We start from the raw sequence: 21,404 nt of genomic DNA, 5'->3' as shown, positions 1-21,404 counted from the left end.
AATAAAGAGAAACAGGAACAAAGCAGCGCTTAACATTATTCTCACTAACATCAGCCTGGGTGGAATTCATGTGACACAGACATTTGGTGGAACCAATCATTTATTGGACAGTTTAAAAGCACATTGGCTGGTAATGCCCTAGTTATGCATTTCAATATATATATTTACTAGTTAACTGAGTAAAAGAATAATTTTTCTGACAGAATTCTTAGATAAAGTTGAGACTGATAAAATGCAAATTTTCCCTATTAGGTGGTAACATTTTATTTCAGAGATAAATTTATATAGTTGATCGATTGCAACAGTGATCCAGTATGAGTTTACTATAAGATCCTCTACATCTGCTGAGCTTAATTAGTATGCTTTAATATAACTGAATACTTCTCCACAATATCAACATAAGATGACAGTGTGTTAAACTTTAAGTCTTCACAATCAGAGCACATTTGTTTCCTAATCATAGTGAGAAAATACAATTTCTTCCAATCATACAGCATAACTCACTGTTATGTCATTCAAAACAGAAGCCACCATTACTTTAAGTGACTTATATACTCAAACAATAGAAAACAGATTGAACTCCCAACTTCTCAGCAGATGTCAAAAAAGGAAATATTCTGCATCAATTATTAACAAACACTAAGCAAATGAATTATACATTAGTCTTAAATGTATAAAATAAAAGGGAATTTGATACAGGATACAGGGAATTACTCAAGATGGTACATAAAACAAAAAAAATAGAGAATACTTTACTTCAACATAAAATATAGATGTAAATAAGACTTGTTTGGCATTAGTGGGTTTAGTCTATTAGTAAAAGATTTATTGACCGTTTCAGTCACATTCAATTTGAATATTTGTTAATTTTTTTTCCAGCTACAGAGTGATATCTACTGTTTTTAGGTGCAGTTGTTTAACTGGTGCTCCTTGAGGAAACCTCTCATATAGTCTGCAAGGGCTGCAGTGTCCTCCAGAGTTACAGCGTTGTACAAGGAAGCACGCATCCCTCCCACCGATCTGCAGGGGGAGACAGAAGTTAATGATTTTCTCTTCAGTAAAAGGTGCACGAGTTTCAGGCCTGCATGACAAACCTGTGTCCTTTCAGTGAAATCATTCCCCGCTTTGATGCACCCTCCAGAAATTTCTTTTCCAAGGCATCGTCTCCTTCTTTCTTCCCCACACGAAAAGGCACGTTCATGCGGCTTCGACAAGCAGCATCCACAGGGCACCTGACCAGTTAAAAACAAACACATGAATGATGATGAAATACATTTACTTTATTCTTCCATTTATTCCCACTTCATTATCTTTTTTCTTTTATTTGGAACCAATTTCATGAAAGTGAGATTTAGTCTGAGGGCAAACTAAACTTGTCATTAGCCTGGTGTAGCAGTACTCCAACTTCTTTAGTTTCTTCCATACCACCTGGGAAATCAGTCTAGCAACAAGTATTAAAATGAGAGCAGGACTAGATAATATTCTTCAACTTGTGATGGTCAATAAAGGGAAAAAAAAAAATGAAAGAACATCAACATTGTAAACTCAGTCAAAAGCTGTGTTGCTTTAAGCATATCTGTTTTCCCCTCTGTTCTTACGTACAACCAAATAAAAAAAATCACATATGGAATTACAGTATGCAGGAAGCCCAAAAATATGAGTTACAAATTGCATTTCTATATTCTAAGCTTTTGAAGTTATTGTTTGTAAACTTACATTATAATCTAAACAAAAATGTATAAATTTTGAATTTTAACCTTTTTACAAATAATAATTAATTTGCCTCCAATTGGCTCTTACACCTAGGGTCCCGGTTAAATAGGTCAAAAGAATATATAATATAATCCTTTATTTAAAATATAATATTTTCAAAAATTGTAAAAAGAACTTTCAACCTCTTTTAAACCCAGAGTTTGTCTTATAAGGACCTACAGTAAACTCATCCAGTCTTTTCCAGGTTTTGGCAAAACTTAGGCTGGCGGATGGAATAACTGTTTTTGTTTTAATTTGAGATATTTTCTTATACAAAGTCATTCATAGTCGACTCAATGAGTATAGGGCAGTCCAATCTTATGTCTGCAATATAAGCTCACATCATCACCCCTACCCCCCTGTGTTTACAGTTGGTTGAAGCTGTTGTGCTGATACGCTACGTATTGTTATTTTTCCTTGTTTGACTTCTGTCACAGGGAATTGCTTGCGACAGAAGTCTTGAGATTTAAGGACCTTATTCCAGGAGTCCAATGGTTCATTCAGATAAAACTGTGCAAACACCTGGGATCATGTAGCTGCGTCAGTTCCAATTAAATCCAATGGAAGCAATAAGAGTGTACTTAGTGTCATTTAGAAACCTTTCACGTCCCAGGAGACGTTGCAGAGTGACATGATGTCTTGGAGCGGTGAAATTAGCCTTCTAGCGAAATTTGATAATGGCTTAACATCCAGCTCCATTTTATTTATTTGCAACAGATTCAGTATTTTAGGATATTTTGATAAAAAAAAGCTTTGAAACTTACACATAAAAACCATTCGAAGAGTTGATGATGTCATAAATCATGGAGGATTTCTGCTTGTTGAGCTTCTCCATGGCAGCACTGCCGCCATTGTTCTTGATCCACTCCAGAACCAGACCCATGATGTAGATGCTAAGGTCAATAAAAAGGGTTTTTTTTTAAAGTTAAATAAACAATAAAAAAAAAAAAATCAACCATTTGTAGCTCTATTTTTTTTAATGACTGGGAGCAAAATGCCAAAAAAGAAATAGTTTACATCTCATCTTAAATGAAAATGTGCCTCTTGCTCTTATTCTCGTTCTTATTCACTTTGAAAAGGTTGTTGTACATAAATATAAAGAAATGTGTTAATAAAACAGGCTTCAACTAGGCTTGTTTGAAAATCTGTTTGTAGTACAAGTATTCAATGATACACTCTCGCCCTATATTATAGAAAACTATGTACCTAAAACATGGAGGAGTGTTGTAGAGGGACTTCATTTCAGCTTGCACCTTGTAGTCCAACACAATGGGACACTCCTTCAGAGCGTGGCCCAACAGATCATCTCGTACGATGACTACTGTAACCCCAGCGCAACCAACATTCTTCTGAGCCCCGGCGTAAATGAGCCCAAACTACAGAAAGGCAATACGAGAAGAACCTATTAGACAACAGTCACTTGAAACATAAGAAATATTGTCGGCACGGTTAAAAAGGTCAGCAGAGGAAGGGGGAAATGAGTGAAGTCTGCTTTGCTGTCACCTTTGATACATCTACTGGCCGTGACAGGAAGTTGGAGGACATGTCGCTGACGAGGACCACATCTTTGGTTTCAGGTGTGAAGTTGAACTCCACCCCGTGGACCGTCTCGTTGCAGCAGTAGTACACATAGGAGGCTGAGGGGTTCAGGGTCCAACTGCTGGGGTCAGGAATTTCTGTAAAGTTAAACAAAAAGATTAGTCGATCTAAAATCATTCACACACACTGATGGTGACAAGATGCATTGAATGGAGGATTTTTCCTGCCAAAGACCAAGAGCATATATTTTCCATTTGAGAGCAGGATTTCCTCTACATGCACTCAGCGCTTGTAATGCTCACATTCAAGACTTCTTGCTTTCTCTCAAATATATTCTCTTCTCCGTCAAACCTTTGTTTCTGTTCTCAGATCTAATGCTTCCTGGACAGATATTTTATCCTCTCCTTAACTTCCTTCTCCTCGTGCGCAAACCAGTCTCGACTTGAGTAAGTGTCTCAGACTGGAGTCAGATGGTCGCCTAGTAACCTATGCAGCCAATAGGACGACAGCCTCAGAAAGGGTGCGCTTGTTTTCTTCAACAGAGTTTGCCGTGTAACTGCTTACCGATTATAAAATTGCTATGGAAAAATCTTTCACAGTATTGTAGCCACAGATGTCCTGATAGACAGAAGAAAGGCCTCCATTAGAATGTGTCCCTGAGGCCTCTGACCTCCAACGGCAGGTAAGGAGGGAGACATGTTTTGCCAGGGGACACAATGACAGAGACAGAAGGACCAAGGGGCTCAAACCAGCAACCCATCGGTTACAGGATAAACCTCCCGAACCACCACCATCCCATACAAGGAAGATGCTTTTTGTATCTCTGCTTCTGTCTCCTTGAACCCCAGTCGGCCTCGGTAGATGGCCGCTCACACTGAGCCTGGTTCTGCTGGAGGTTTCTTCCTGTTAAAAGGGAGTTTTTCCTCTCCACTGTCGCTACAAGCACGCTTAATTCAATCAACTGGTTTTCCTTAGATAGAAAACTTTGAATCAATTTGACTGTATGATCTGGTTGAACTATAAAGTGCCTTGAGATGACATGTGTTTTGAATTGGCACTATATAAATAAACTGAATTGAGACTATAGTATCTAATTATTTAAAAAAAAAGTCATTTGAAGAGGTTTCAAGTAAAAATATAATTATCTAGAATGTGAAAACAATTTAAAAAAAAATAAGAATACTAAAGAAAATACTAAAAGAAATCTAAACACGTCTCAAGCTCCATATGTGATTTATTTAAACTCAATTTAATTAAAAATACCAGTTTAGCTGAGATACAGGTTTTATTAATCTTAATCAAACTCCTACCTCTGTTTCTCACAAATGGGTCATTTTTATTCCAGAGACTGAGAGTTTTGTTTTCAGTTTTGTTTTTCCATCACCTGGTTAAAATGTAAATTTTATACATAATCTGCATCACACATCTGCAATTCCAGCTAATTTCCAACCGATTCTGATGGCAAAAAGGTTTTATTTTGAGAACTATGGCTACCATCTCCTATATTATGAGAAAGGCTGATTGAGAATTCTAAATCCTAAAGTTGAAGTTTAGCTTTAGTTTGACTTTTCTTTTGAATTGAAGATGTCTGACCTCTAATCCAGAAGGCGTCTCTAGTTCTGAACATAGCTGAAAGGCTTACGATGTACTGAAGAAATTAAATTGCTTGATTTGTACATATACAAGCCGCACCGGACTATAAGCCGCAGGTTTTTTATGTTTAATGTCCGTCTTTCTATCTCGTACCACTTGCGGTAGAAGTCTGCTTCCGGAGGACCTCCGCATTCCCTAGCGCGCGGCTACCGTACTTGTGTGTTGAAGCAAATGTGACGTCAACATGGTGGATGGTAAAATCCATAGATTTAGGTATTACGATAGTGGCCGTTAGTTGTAAAAGTCCATAGATAAGCCGCATTGTTTTATAAGCCGCGAGGTCGAAAAATGGGGGGAAAATCGCGGCTTATAGTCCGAAAATTATGGTAACTGAATTAGACTTAGACTGAAGTGGATTCTATAGAACTGACCTTTTTATTGTAAAGACGTCAATATTTGCTGTGAAATGGCTCTATACTTTCAATTGTAAGTAATATCAAATTAGAAAATTAAGATAATTCACAAGGATTTCCAATTTCACAAGTATTGTAAAAGAAAAGCATCTCTGAGAACTTAAAAAGACACAGCCATGTGGAATAACCAGCCTGATTCCAGTCTTTTACTGGTGGTTGGTTCTATTGTTGATTACATAACATTTGGAAACGCTCCCAGATTCTGCTGAGGCTCTTTCTGGATGCAGCCTGCATGACAAAAACCAACTTGCCAAAGCTGGAGCCCTTCTTTTCAACTGAGGTTTCAGGAGATTCTATCATCTTGCTTCTAAGCTCAGACAAAGAAACCATGAGGCTTTGCAGGGTGTACGTACTTGTAAAGCTGTCCAGCTTTGGGTGAACAACGTTGACTTTTCCATATTTCTCTGCTTCTTTAGCGGCTTTAGCCGACCACGTGCCAGTAACCAGGTAGTCGGCGCACCTATCCTCTTTGAGGCCGATCAGGTTGAGGGGGACGGCGCTGAACTGTCCGGAGCCGCCACCCTGCAGAAACAACACCTTGTAGTTGTTTGGGATATCTCTGTGAAGACAGAGGTTATCGAGTCACAACACTGTGGCCAAGATTACATTTACAGACTAAAACAGCTGTTATTTTTATTTTACTTTATTTACGATTATTCTACAATCAGTTTTTCAGTGGTCTCTGGAAATCAGATAAGAAGTCACACCTCGCACTGATTCTCAATATAGTTTACATACAGATTACTGCTATTTTGGATGGATGGATGGATGGATGGATGGATGGATGGATGGATGGATGGATGGATGGATGGATGGATGGATGGATGGATGGATGGATGGATGGATGGATGGATGGATGGATGGATGGATGGACGGACTATTGGATGGATGGATGGATGGACTATTGGATGGATGAGAGGATGGATGGATGGACTATTGGATGGATGAGAGGATGGACGGATGGATGGATGGATGGATGGATGGATGGATGGATGGATGGATGGATGGATGGATGGATGGATGGATGGATGGATGGATGGATGGATGGATGGATGGATGGATGGATGAGTTGATGGATTAATGGATGGATGAGTGGATGGATGGATGAGTTGATGGATTAATGGATGGATGAGTGGATGGATGGATGAGTTGATGGATTAATGGATGGATGAGTGGATGGATGGATGAGTTGATGGATTAATGGATGGATGAGTGGATGGATTAATGGATGGATGAGTGGATGGATGGATGAGTGGATGGATTAATGGATGGATGAGTGGATGGATTAATGGATGGATGAGTGGATGGATGGATGAGTTGATGGATTAATGGATGGATGAGTGGATGGATGGATGGATGAGTTGATGGATTAATGGATGGATGAGTGGATGGATGGATGAGTTGATGGATTAATGGATGGATGAGTGGATGGATGGATGGATGAGTTGATGGATTAATGGATGGATGAGTGGATGGATGGATGAGTTGATGGATTAATGGATGGATGAGTGGATGGATGGATGAGTTGATGGATTAATGGATGGATGAGTGGATGGATTAATGGATGGATGAGTGGATGGATGGATGGATGGATGGATGGATGAGTGGATGGATTAATGGATGGATGAGTGGATGGATGGATGAGTTGATGGATGAGTGGATGGATGGATGGATGGATGGATGGATGGATGGATGGACTATTGGATGGATGAGTTGATGGATGAGTGGATGGATGGATGAGTGGATGGATGGATGGATGAGTTGATGGATTAATGGATGGATGGATGGATGGATGGATGGATGGATGGATGGATGGATGGACTATTGGATGGATGGATGGATGGATGGATGATGGATGGATGATGGATGGATGGACTATTGGATGGATGAGTTGATGGCTGAGTGGATGGATGGATGAGTGGATGGATGGATGAGTGGATGGATGGATGGATGAGTGGATGGATGGATGAGTGGATGGATGGATGAGTGGATGGATTAATGGATGGATGAGTGGATGGATGGATGGACTATTGGATGGATGAGTTGATGGATTAATGGATGGATGGATGGATGGATGGATGGATGGATGGATGGATGGATGGATGGATGGATGGATGGATGGATGGATGGATGGATGGATGCTCTTACAGCAGCTCTCTCAGCAGGCTTTCTGACTTGTTGATGATTTTGTTGAAGTCTGCTGATCGATGGCTCATCTCTGGTTTAGGAGAGAATAAAACGCAGCAAAATTAAAGTCTGTTGTTCGCAGTAGCAGAGCCCACTAAACTGTTTAATAAAGCATGTATTTAGTTGTACTTCAGGTCAATTCACAAGACAACATGATGAAAATAAGTGTTTACAAGTAACTTGGGTCACTAGTATCTTCTTCTCATCAAACTCAAGGGAGAGAAAACATGTATTCATCTGATTAGGTATAAAAAATATTTTTTTCTTTAAAGGCATATCATCCTGCCCTTTTTTCCACTCCAGATTAGGATTTAATGCTCCAAAGAAGTAGAACATTTAGACCCACCAAGAACGCTGATCCCAAGGCCGTTGAAGCTGAGAAGCTCCTTCTGAGCTTGAAGCAGCACCTGCAACACATCAAACATAAATTATCCCTCTTCACAGCAAATTTTGATCTATGTTATCGGTATACAGATTTACAGTAAAACATTTCTAGCAGCTAAAAAAAGGTTGATTAAAATGTGCACTTAGAAGCTAATGTTGATTACTAGAAAGGAAGTTTAGCATGTGGCTAAAATTAACAGGGGTGTCCCCATTCAACTTTTCAGCTCCGAAATGATATCAATATTCCAGCTATAGGTATAGATCAATAGCAGAATTACTTTAAATACTTATTTTGTAGTGTAAGGCAAAGCAAGTGCAACTTGGGCAAGAGTAAAAAAGATAAAAGAGAGGACTCAAGTAGCTCATCATAACATCTGGCATTAAAAAATGTAATAAAGTCAGATCAAAATGTAGTTATTTGCAAATGCTGGTATTTAAAAAAAAACATATTACATTATTTCTAACGTAAAGAAAATAATTTTATTACTGATTCATTTAATTTACTTTTAGAAATAAAAAGGTGATTGAATTGAAACTTATGAAACAATTACCTCCAGTGATCATATTTACTATTTAACGTATATTAGCTTGGCTTCAAATTTCATGGTAGGTTCAGGTAAGCCTATAAAAAAATAATAATAATGATTTTGACACGAACTTTAACTGTCGTCTTAAGGCTGAAGCACTTACAAAACAAACAGGCTTGTTCGTTACTCGGTTAAGTTACTTATGATGAATAGAGTAGCAACCCATCATAAGAGTAGTGATACACATTTCATAAGCTTTCCAAAAAACAAACAAAACAAAAAAATCTGTGGTTTCTTCTTCTGCGCTGGTGGTTTCTCTGCCATCTAGCGGTTGGATGTTAAAACTGCAAGCCAGTGAAGCACAATAGAAGAGGCAGGTTTCCACATGGATGAATGGAGGCTGATGCAACTCAGCAAGCAGTTTTCAGGCTGATGAGCTGCCAGCAGCTGCCAGACACTAAACCTAACAACCTTTTTTTATTATTATTTTTTTTTATGCTTAATCACAAGAGAAAACCTACAGATTTTCCTGAGGAATGTCAGCCATCCAGATTGGAGACAAGGAGAAAAAAATATAAAAAAAAGCTTCAATATCGATAACATTTAGATGAGCAGATCAGAATATAAATATGTAAAAATATATTTTTTTTAAATACCTAATAGATACGTATAAACCCCACACATGTCACCGTACGCTAGCTTATGTGTTTTACATCTTTTTTTCACAGATTTACGGGACAAGCGCAAAGAAAATAAAGAGCTTCAAACTTACAGACTGCGGTAGTTTTGCCGGTCCAGCTCCAAAGTTTATGGTTTGGGTTTGCTCCATGGTGCAAGCAAGCTTACTGTAGGCTTCACAATGCTGAGATTTTATAAGCTGCGCCTCTGTCTCCCACACTGCTTGATGCTTGTGTAAAATGAGGCGTTCAGGGGACTCTCGTAACTTCAACAACTAGATCCGGTTTTTATGAAAAAAGCTTAACCAAGAAGATAAGATACAAAGTTAGGTTCACACAATAATTCTCATGTGATGTGTAATATATAGTGCAGATTCAGTCAAATAAAGTACAAGTTCCCCTCCAGAGTTATTTATGTCTAATCTTTTTGAGTGACTGTGAATTACATAAAGATCAGATGGCACATTTTATTAGTAGAGGTTGCAGGCCTCTGCTGTGCCTTGAAAAACAGGTTTCTCTTGTCTTTTATATTTATATATATAATATATATATATATATATATATATATATATATATATATATATATATATATATATATATATATATATATATATATATATATATATATATATATATATATATATATATATATATATATATATATATATATATATATATATATATATATATATATATATATATATATATATATATATATATATATATATATATATATATATATATATATATATATATATATATATATATATATATATGATGGATCTTAGAAGTCTTTTTGGGGATAGAAATGCAAATACCAACCAGAAAGAAATGAAATTAAGAAGTTCCAATGTTAAAAATCAGATGTGTGCAACTCTCTTATTCAAAAGGTTATGTAAGGATGCTCTTTTTTATCTATTGATGTCTGGAAAAGTTCTTTGCTACGTGAGGCAACAAACCAGGTTTACTTTGATCTTTTGAAACCACCTCAGTGAAGTTTATCTCTTCTTGGTGCCAAACCCTTTCTGATTGGTTGGTGTTACTGACATGGAATCCTGTTTAATGTATAGTGTTATGTAAAATGCTTTGCTTTGACTTAGTGTTTCAGATCCACAAAATTATTTTAAAAAGATCAAGTAGTAAAATACACTGTGAAGTTTTAAAAACTATTTTTTTTTTTTATTAGGGGAAAGTTCTATCCAAAGCAACCTGATTCCTTGTGAAAAAGTAATTGGCCTTTAAACCTCTAAACTGGCTGTTCCACAGTTCACAGCAACAACTTCCATCAAGAAGCATTGCAAGGCATCTCAGTGGGATTTAGGTCCAGACTTTGACTAGGCCACTCCTTCATTTTGTTATGGTTTCTCTGATCCATTTTACATGCAAACTTCTATGTGTGCGGCATAACTTTATTGCACTTAAGCTAAAGGTGATGAATGATTCATTTTCTGTTTAATGAATTTCTGGGAAAGAGAAGAATTATTTGAGTTTTGCTGATTTGGTTTCAGCGAAACGCCAATCACTACCTCACACACAAATGAAATAACTGTTATAATAAATCAAAATTGTTGGTTAATCAGTTCATGGTTATTTTGTTACCATGCAGATTAGATAAAGCCAAACAACAATATGAATGATCTCCAAGATTTTATCATAGGTGGTTGAAATAAGCTTTAGGAGAAATACAAAGTCATGTTGTCTAGGTCATGTTTCAGTATTAAAACCAACTTTCTCGATTTGCTTAGCATTCTTTTTGCTTAGATGGGCTCTAATCATAATTAAAGATGTGAAACGGTCCTCTACATACAGCTGGAAGATGAAGGAGAAACATAGAAAATTTCCATCATGTATTGATAAACAATAGCTTGTCAATGGAGAGGACTTTTAAACAGTAAACAAGATAAGTCAGACCCACATTTTTAATGTGGAATTTAAAGAATGCAGTTGAATTATTAGTGTAAAGGACAAACCTTTTGGTTCTGATACATTAGCTAAAGCCTAATTAAAGAATAAAACTAGTAATAATAAGGCAAGAAATGTTAGAAAACTTAAACTCTATCTTGCTCAGCATACCTTGATACAGGTAACAGGTCATTCACTTAAAATAAAATCCCCCACATTAGAACACTAAACTCTTCGAGCTTTCAAACTCACTGCATCAGTTTGTGCCAGTCAGGAAAAACATGACAAGAATTAAAGACTCGTTCAGCTCGTGAATCTCATTATAGGCTGCAACAGGATTATCTCTTCCAAAATGCTCACATGATAAAGATGCTGCAGGCAGAAACTTATAACCGAGAGTAGATAGATCTCATCTCTAAAATCATCTTACTATAAAAAAAAAGTTTGTCTGCCTTAAGATTGCTTCTGTTATCATATTTGTCAATTTTATTTGTTTGGGGGGGAAAAAATGTAGTACCAGGCAAATATAACCTGAGCAATCAAAAACAAAGTAAATATAAAACTACTTGAATTAATCAACTTAAATGTTAATTTAAGAGTTGATTTAAAGCACCCTGTTTTAATTTTCTTAAGTCAAATTATTTTAACGTGATACTGCTCTAACTCAGTCCATCTCTGATCATGAAACAGTGAAGAAAAACAAACCAAACATGGACGAGAAACAGCACCTCTAAGAAGCTGCATGGTTCTAGACTAGTGATGTTAAATCTGGTGAGTGTGCCTTTCCATTTAGAAGGATAGTTTATGGTAGATATACTGTGTATAACAGGACCCACTCTCTCTGAAACTAATGCATTTTAAAGCTTTACTTTTATTTTTTATTATTTACAATCTCAACAAAACAAGCAAGATTTACATTGACATATTAAGACGTTTTAGCAGCGCTCAAAAGGAGTAGGTAGAAGTTCAAGACCCCCTATTACAATATTCATGTCATCTAACATATCAGGTCTTTTGATAAAAGGAATCATTACAAATCACACAAATTCAGTCACACGGATTTCATGTGATGTTTAAAAGCAACTCAGTTGACAGGATATGAGATTTTTTGGGGAGAGTAATTATTTCTTCTGGCAAAAAAGGAATTACTCTAAGGTTAGGATTCATTCAGTGATAACCTACTGAGCCTACTGGTAGGTAGGAGCGACAATCTGAAGCCATTCCGTGTGACTAATAACCGCTAACAACCGCCATTTAATAGTGTGATAGCGTCCAAAGAGGCTGTTGAAAAGCCCTTCTCTTTGTCACATTATTCCACAATATGTTTTACAAAAAGTCAAGGGAGCATCAGGATGTTTTTTGTTTGTTTCTGTTAAATATTAGATATCTTTGTTAATTTTAATAAGAAGGGTTCTTCTGGGTTTTTTGGTGACCTCCTGGATGAGGCGTTAATAAACCTGGTTACTGTGAAGGCTCATCTTTATTCCATGTTTTCTCAGTTTTTGGAGAAAAGCCCTCTGAGTCCTAAAGATTTACTCTGTCGCCCTCTACAGACTGATAGATGTAAATTCATTTATTTTTATCTGTTCTGTAATTTCTTTTTAACAGGAACATGATGTGCTTTTTGATAACTTCTAGCCAAATTCATGAGGACAGGCTGATTATTTGAATAGGAAATTACTTTTTTCCTCAATTGGTTGGTTCTGATTTCTTTTTTGCTTTAATAGTTCAAAGGACCATTTCATATTTACCCATGCTTGTTGTCACAATAGAAATATAACAATTAAGTGTAATGTAATTTTTCTTTCACGGCATGTTTAATAAAGCTCTGCAAGGACTCATTTGGGTTTGGGTCTCCCTCTTTGTTAGTGTCTACATTCCCCACTGTGACTTTGCTTTTCATGTAGAGCAAAACAATGGCAGGAAAGGCATGTTTAAGAGCTTTTCTGAAGTTATGGTACTAGAAACATAAACCGGTGGAGGAATCACAGTGAAATGACCCAGAATCTTTAGCCTCCAGATATAGAATATTAAACGAAAGCCAAAGATCAAGCTTTCCTTTGACGTGTGAAGCAGCAACTCCAAAAAAGAACCGTATTTCCTAAGCTTCTCTAACACACATAATTCAGTAAGGTCAATAAAGTTAGACATGATTGAGCAGAAGAAAAGAAAATGCTGTATGACTTTTTTCATAGTCTCAAGAGAAGCTTAAACTGTTTGATATAGTTTATATAAGTCAATTCTTTGTAGAGTCACCATTTGCCATCATTACACATGAACTTTTTTAACAAGACAACATGCAAGATCCCATTTCTCCTCGAGCATGCTGTTTAGAAGTTGCTGTTTGCATCACTCATTAAACGCTTACTTTCCAAAAGATTTGCAATTTTTCCACTATGTCAGACTCACCACCGGTAAATGAAAATGGGGATGAGCATGTAGGACGACCTTACATAAACATATCACCAGAATGATTGACAATTAGGAGGACCATTTATTTTGATGATCCACCTGGAAAAAGAACATCCTCCACTTTACCTTTAATAACAGTCGATGATATAAATTGAACATCACAGTCATGCAAACAGAAGAAATGAAGGGCTGAATTTTTCTTTTTAGCATTTTTATTTACATAAACATATTGCACAGGTAAATGATTTGAAGAGCACACAGTCAACACAAACAATCTAGTCTCTGATGAGGCTAAGATACTACCAGAAACCTTCTGTACTCTTACATGAGGGATACATGTTTTGTGCGTTTGGTGGTTTTGTGCGTATTTGTTGTTCAAGGAATTTACATGTTTTTTTTCTATTTACACACATAAATACAAACCTAGCAATGTTATAAACTGATAAAACAGCTTCAAGACACTCAAACCCCTCTGGCAATTCTGTAGACTAGCCTGGAGATCAGGACTCTGGTACAGTGCTTTTATCAGGCAGCTGATGTTGGTTTACCACCATCATACATCCTAATAGTTTCAAGGAGTAAACCGTCTACAACTCCGAGTTAATAAGCACATTCTTGCACCATTTTCATCTGCATTAGTTGTTAGATTTGACAAAAAAAAAAAAAAAAATTCTGTGGACTAAAACCAGTTTGTTTCTTAGAACCGAATGTTTTCTCAAACAGAACTGAGAGCAGAGAAGAGCTTTTAAACAGAAGAGAAACTTCAACCTAAAATAACTTCTGGCTTTGGCTACACATCGTTTGGAAATCTTTGAGGGCAAACAGAAATTCAGAGCTGGACTGATCTGGTACGCATGCGTGAGTGGTCTGCAGAAAGATGAGGCCGGAACCGGTGGGGTGTCCTCATCTCGAAGATTTCCTCACACCCAACTTCCTCGTTGGCATTCTCTCTGTCTTCAAGTCTGGGTTGGAGGCCAGGGAAGGAGCAGGGGAGGGACGGTGAAACAGCGACGCTCAGATGTTGAAGCTTTCCCCACAGCCACACGTGCCTTTGATGTTAGGGTTGTTGAAGATAAACTCACTGGACAGCTTTGACTCCACAAAGTCCATCTCAGTTCCCAGAAGGGTGAGCTGAGCCTTCTTCTCAATAAACACTCTCACACCTGAAAGAAAGCCCAATGAAACACTCAGAGCATGTAGTACTGCAATTAATGGTTTTATTACAAAGCTAAATTACTTTGAAATCCTACAAAACCCAAGCTGTTGTTTCGTTATAGTAGTTTAACATGAAATTTCTATTTGTGTTATACAAAAAGACCATTGCATCTTTTAGAGAGAAGATCGACTCAAGCGGCAAAAAAAAAAGTTTATTCAAGCCAACTCAATTTCTCCTACAAATGCACCATAGAGGTATCTTCTTAAAGCTGATGACAGATCAGAACCAAAAGGGAGGAAAAATAAAGTTCTCACAGATGATAACTAATGATACTGTGATAATTATGCAACCGTTAGCATGTGGCTACAACCCACTTGATTCATTATATATAAATATTTTTGTATACATACTGAATAGATTTAAAAAATAAAACATTCTGGAGTTGCTGATGCTGCAGGACAAAATCTGCTAACCATGTAGGTGACGTCACTGCTTCCAGGCTGTTTTTAAAGCAACAGTTTTGCAGGCGAGACACTTACCATCCTGTAGCACTTCCTCATCTGATTTCTCTCTCTCTGTTGTGTATTCCAGAGTGTAAGTCAGCCCATTACAGCCGCGTGTTCTCACTCCCACCTTCAAACCAATCTGTTGATGAGGCAACACAAGCATATCGACACACTCTGTTGTTAAAATGCTAACATTTAAGAAAAGAACAACTTTTCCATCCACTAAGGATCATTGATGATCCTGTCTCAGTGTTTCTATAAACACGACATTTTGAGCTAAAATCCATTTATCAAGTGAGTGTTGTCTCCTTCCACAGGACACAAACTGATAGTTTTGCTTTAAGTAAATCATATCTTAAACAACTGTATTTCCTAACCAGGAATAGATTTAATTGAGGCGATCTTCAGTCAATCTGTGAAACTTGTTGCTTCCTTTTAACTGCATAAAGCTAAAACCAGTTTATCAAAGCCAACCTGACAGAGCAGAGGAAAGATAAACTGTCTCTCTGATAAAAGCAAAACCAAACAAAAGTTGCAGTCAATCAGTTTGTTTACTCACATATTCTGGTTTGTCCTGCAGCAACAATCGGATTTTGCTCACAGCAGCAGGAGTCTACAAAAAAGAAAACAATCAAAATAAGGGGTGAGCCAGAGCTAGTGTACATGTTGGGTTCAGAATGAAGCATCTGGAACTCTACAGAGACATACTGACACATATCTAGGTTATAACATCAGTTTTTACTCCATTTGATACCTTTCAATTGACTGACATAACACACACGACCTAAAACTTGTCTGAATTTTTAAGCATCAGCTGCAGAGGAACAAAACCACCTGTGTTATCACACGTGGAAGGGATTTGGGGCTCAATGTGGACACACATGGGCCACTAGGTGCTGATCCCTTTAAACCTCTCAGGTCTGTGCTGCTGCTTTTAAGCATGCAGACCAGAGCTGCAAAAAGCACTCTACTGCAGTCATCACTGCAAATGATTCATGTTTTCATGCTCTACAAAGCAGTATGGTGCACTTATTTGTATTTAAACGTAAAATTTTATTTAAACCTTATTTGGGGGGAGCTGTTGGCCTAGTGATTTAGAGCAGTTTTTGTGCTCTGAGAAGGTTGCAAGTACCCGGTTTGATTCCCACAGCCTGCACTCCGTCCCTCAGTAAGACCCTTAACCCCGCACTGCTCTCCAGGCACCGCAAGATGGCAGCCCACTGCTACCCAGTTCTCCAGTGAGAGATCAATAAAGTTCAATTATTATCATTATTATTATTTAAAGGAATAGTACACCCAAAACATGATTAGCTACGGAAGCCGGCAGACCAAACCAGATGAAAGTGCGCATTCAGCGTCTGCTCTGCCAATAATGCAAGCGTAGAAGAAGAAATGTGCTGTTTACCTGTGCAAAGAAAGAAACAACAAAAGAAAAATGTCTGAGGACTTCAGTGTTGAGGAAGAGCATGAGTTCTTTGCCGAGCTGAATGCGCTGGTTTGGTCTGCCAGCTTCCGTAGCGTCGTGAACGCGCATGTGCGCGCTTTCAGGAAATCCTATACACTACTGTTTATGCTCTAAAAACATTCTAAATGACTTCGTTTCGAGTAAATTCTGGATGCTACCCACTCAGGACACTTGGAATACATTGGACGAGCAGTATGGAGGAATATTGACACGTTTTTTGTGGACTTTTATGGACCTTTCTGCCTCGGGCGCTGGGCACCTCCATTATTTGAATGTCAGCAGACAGCAAGAAGCCTCCCAGATCTCCAGATGCATTTGAGGTATCAAAAAAGTACTCCAGAGTGTTGTTCAGCATGGGGGTGAGTAGAAAATGAAGGCTAATCATGTTTTGGGTGTACTATTCCTTTAACCAGGAAAGTCCAATTGAGATGAAAATGTCAAACAAATAAAGAAAACGAATCATTTCAAGTGTTCACCAGTTCACTGACTCTGGAAATAAGTTCAGTTAAATTCCCAGGATTTTTGTAACACACTCCATGAAGAAGGAGCCAAGTAAACAGCAGCCCCTTTTCCTTCCCCAGTTTCTCTGCAGGGAATTGGAGCCGACAGCGATTAATGGGCATTAATCAACACAATGAGTAAGAATCCACCTTTCTCTGTGTAGCAACAAGATAAAGGGGGAAACAAATGGAAATAAAATGGGATTTTATCCCCAATTTATACTTTCATAGCCAAGTTAAACAAAAATATCATGACCTGCTGTTTTTTTCCCCCCTTCTAATATCTTGCAGGCCTAATAGACAGACAAAAAAGTGTGACAGCCTCAAGTCTTTTCATAACATCACAATTTAAGAGCCATTTGAAGAACTTCTGTAACAAACGCTCTTGCTGATCCACAGAAGCTTCCTCAAAGATCCCCCCTCCCCCATTCTGGATCTGACTGTGTCACCTCTCATGATGCAGCATTTACTTAAGGACTCTTTATCTTCTGAGGCCGTTGGAGAAACACATTATCTCGCTGTTGGCAGAGCGCCTCAGCTGATCTTCTCCATCAGCGTCTTTTCAAACCCACCCATTTCAATCCAACCATGACAGCACTGACTGTTTACTTTTCGTCCCATTTCACTAATAATGCCACATTGGGGTCGTAGTTAGACAAATTAAGGCAATGCTATAAATCACTGTATTGTATTAAGTTTAATACAAATGCTTCAAACACTGACGTTATAAACAATGAACAACTTTAAAACATTTGGTGTTTGGATATTTTTTGTTAACGAATAATATGAACATAGATTTAGAAAAATTGAAAAAGTGAACCTCTTAATTGAAAACGTTTTCTAGAGGAAGGAAACCCCTAAAATGAACCCTTTATGCTAAACCAAATTAAAATATAGCAACAAACCAGTAGGAATATAAAATACTATTTAACCAGATGTGAACATCTGGCTCTATATATATAAAACTCTTGCTTTCTTTGGTCTGTAGTTCCTATACAAGTAAAACTTGAAAAATGGCACTGATTAGGGCTGAATGACAGACCAAAAAATATCTCTACATCTTCAAGCTGAATTGCAACAAAGGATATTTATCTCTATTCATTTTTTTTAATTAAAGTAACTATAAAAAGAAACATCTAAAAAAATTTCAAACACAGAGCTGCCGACAAACATGAACAGTGAGTGAAGAAATTAATTTATAGGCATATATTAAATGATAATTACAACAGAATGTACACCAAGACAAACAAGATACTCTCAGCTTATATCCTCTTGGTAAAAATGTATCTCCAAAGATTTATACTGATAATTATAATGGGTTAAAATATTCCAATACATAGATTGGACTTAGAATAAGTTCACCTACTTTAATAGACTAAATTTGTCAGACAACACAGTAAGGCTACAGAAATGATAAAAATAACCATCTAATCGGCAGCTGAATACAGTGCAGTATTTGCAGCAGTGTGGACAGTCCACCATTACTGTCAGATATGCTGAAGAAAGCCAAGCCAAAGAGGTGAGGCTTTCAAGTTACCATCTGCATTCATGACCCTTGGTCATGTGGAGTGGGTAATGACCAAAAGAATGAGTTTAAGCAACTGAAATGAGCTGCCTCCACAGGGTGGAGGACGGATATGCCTTCGGGGAGGAGGGGGATGAGATGCTCACAGGAAAAAGGGCAGCTTGTCCATATCAAAAAGAATCTGTAGCAGTGGTTTGTTGATTCAGTATATGTTACCATGGGTAATTCCATTGGTAATGCTTCAGCTCAAATTGCTGGGTTTGTTATCATGCAGTTAGTTATTCCACATTAAACAACTTTTAAAGCCAACTTTAGTATCAATTGAAATACATTTTTTTTTTACTGAAATTCCTTTTATTAGAAAAGGAATTGAGTTAGGAAGCATCTTTGATTCGTGTCCTCCTTAGCTGCTTTTGTTAAGCATAAAATGCTTGCAGGAAATGCACCTTCACATAGAGCTTCTACTGTCCAAGTCAATATAGACCATATCAATAACCAAAAGGGGGGGAAACAAATATAAGGAAAAGAAAAAAACATGAAATAAACTCACATAGCATGGGAAAAAAAACACATATGTCTAAAATATGAGCTATCTTTGATCTTAACAAATTTGACCTGAAAGTTCTTTAGAGCAGAAGACTCTTAAAAGAACAGTTGCTGAAAGGTTACCCCTTATGTTGAAATTTCAGTTAAACTTTTAACGCAAAGTTAAAATAATCATTTATGCCTTTTAAGACATCTTTTTATTTCACTTGACTTTTTGAGCTATGTTGAGATTTTTAATGAATCTAATGAACAGGATGCTTTCCATGAAAGCTGTTTACAATGTGCTCCAATGGAAAATGCTTTAGAGGTAGAGACAGGTTTTACCACAAAAGGCTGGGAAATGCCTCAGTCTGTCCCCTGGTGAGCTGGAGGGTGTTGCTGGGAAGCGGGAAGTCTGGGGTCTTTGTTTGACCTGGTCTGAGACAGGCTGTAAAATATGGATATTTGCCGTTTTGTTCCTACTTGCCGACCAAGTTGTTTTGCAGATCCTTTGAAATGTGGGGTTATGATTTCTTGTCACTGGAAATCGTTTAGGACCTTCCATTCAGAGGTTTTGGCAACAGTTGTATATGCATGCATTTCAGTTTATAAATATGTGTGTGTGTGTGTATATATGGTCTTGTTTTACCTACAATGTGAGGGAAGTATTTAGAAAAATGTCCTACATGCGAGGACTTACAGATACATATGGGGACATTCAACTGGTCCCTATATGGTAAATTTCTGTTCTTTGAGTTGTTGTTAGGTTTATGACTAAGGTGTGAATTCAGTTTAGCTAAGGATTAGGTACATCTTGGTAATAGTTAGGGTTAGGCCATATAGAATTAATGCAAGTCAATGAAATGTCCCAATATGTCATGAAAACAAAGCTATTTGTGTGTGTGTGTGTATTTTTTTCTAATTTACTAGATATTACGTCTGTGCTCGAGTAAGGAAAAAAAAATGAGCAAACATTTATGTAGCTTCTCAAAGTAAAAGCAAAACATCCCCATATAAATAGCTGCTGTTTTCTTTAAAATTATTCAACTGGGGGCTAAATGTCTTGGACATTTTTTAATGCAAAATATAACAGCTTAAATGCATATCGCCACTTTGTATTTCGCAGTTATTGAAAGATTAATTCAGTTTGAAGACATTTGGTTTAATCAAACATAATGCTTTCTATAAGACGCATGTTACAAACAGCTATCCATACAGCAACTATTTATGCTGATCGAGTCCTTTTTAGAGTTAAAAGTAGCTATAAGACCAAAGTAACAATGTTCTACACATGTGTCTGCTTGATAAGCTACTGACTAATAAAGAAACAATGACAGTTCAGTAAAGAAAGAGAAAAACATCAGCAGATATAACGAGTCAGCGATGGTTAGCTTACTTAGCTAACTTACACAACTGACACCACACTGACAGACGCCCGCGCCGAGCACCACACCTTTCCAGAATCACACACTAGTTACAAAATGTGTTCTACGTTGAGTTTCAAAGCCCGTGCGTTTAACTCACCAGTGTTAAAGCCGCTCTAGTGGCTAAAATCTTTCTTTTATTAACCGCTCGGACGGTCGCTCGCATCAAGGAGGCAGACATGTTGATACTACTAAAAATCATAACAATGATTTGCGCAAGCGTGTAAACACGTAGAGGAACGCCCTCCAAAAATCCGCGATACATGATTGGCTAAACATTTGACAGGCAGGCAAATTAACCAATGATCGTAGGGGGATAGATCTAGAAAGACGGGCGTCATTTTCAGTTATGTAACCTCTTTTATACATTCCTTATGTACTTTAGCTGTAATTTATTTTTATTCTGACATATGCTATGCTGCAATATTGTGTCGCTTCGTATTTTTATGCAAACGTAGGGGCTCATAATGAATAGTTGAAGTTGTCAACAGAAAAGCACACCCTGGCCAACGTCATTTTTTTCCTGCCTGTTTTTGTATTTCGTGCCGAAAACAAAAAGTTCCGAACTCTGTGTTCCCGTCACCGTCTAATTGTGTCCAAGGCGTGCCACCGTACACACAACAAAGGGAATTTAAAGACCGATTGTTTTTTTGTCAGCTTGAAAAAAATGGACACAAATTAATAATACTTTTAACCATACGTACAATCAAATATACTCTAAATATCAAGTAACATTACTTATCCTGACTAACTGCACAAACTACAGACTGGAAGTAAACATAAACTGGAAATGCCACGAATATAAGACGTTCACTGTTTCACCAAACTGTACCACAGCTCCATAGTAAAGTAGCTGG

The 21,404-nt window shown here is 37.4% G+C and overlaps 2 protein-coding genes across 2 annotated transcripts; both read right to left on the bottom strand.

The window, feature by feature from the left end:
* Nucleotides 1-248: 248 nt before the first annotated feature.
* On the bottom strand, nucleotides 249-9,384 carry psat1 (phosphoserine aminotransferase 1). Its single transcript, XM_038277335.1, has 9 exons — nucleotides 9,228-9,384; nucleotides 7,891-7,951; nucleotides 7,506-7,575; nucleotides 5,711-5,916; nucleotides 3,256-3,428; nucleotides 2,959-3,128; nucleotides 2,517-2,645; nucleotides 1,095-1,232; nucleotides 249-1,020 (listed from the first exon to the last, which is right to left on the bottom strand). Exons 1-9 carry the CDS (start codon nucleotides 9,282-9,284, stop codon nucleotides 903-905), a joined length of 1,122 nt encoding a protein of 373 aa, XP_038133263.1. The 5' UTR covers nucleotides 9,285-9,384; the 3' UTR covers nucleotides 249-902.
* Nucleotides 9,385-13,640: 4,256 nt separating this feature from the next.
* On the bottom strand, nucleotides 13,641-20,769 carry isca1 (iron-sulfur cluster assembly 1). The gene is made up of 4 exons (XM_038277334.1): nucleotides 20,648-20,769; nucleotides 15,668-15,721; nucleotides 15,142-15,247; nucleotides 13,641-14,609 (listed from the first exon to the last, which is right to left on the bottom strand). Exons 1-4 carry the CDS (start codon nucleotides 20,747-20,749, stop codon nucleotides 14,461-14,463), a joined length of 411 nt encoding a protein of 136 aa, XP_038133262.1. The 5' UTR covers nucleotides 20,750-20,769; the 3' UTR covers nucleotides 13,641-14,460.
* Between the last annotated feature and the right edge of the window lie 635 nt (nucleotides 20,770-21,404).

This window comes from Cyprinodon tularosa, unplaced genomic scaffold (genome assembly GCF_016077235.1).
Source record: "Cyprinodon tularosa strain WSP-4 unplaced genomic scaffold, ASM1607723v1 ctg130, whole genome shotgun sequence".
NCBI classification, from domain to species: domain Eukaryota; kingdom Metazoa; phylum Chordata; class Actinopteri; order Cyprinodontiformes; family Cyprinodontidae; genus Cyprinodon; species Cyprinodon tularosa.
This window is presented reverse-complemented; position numbering and strand designations above follow the sequence as displayed.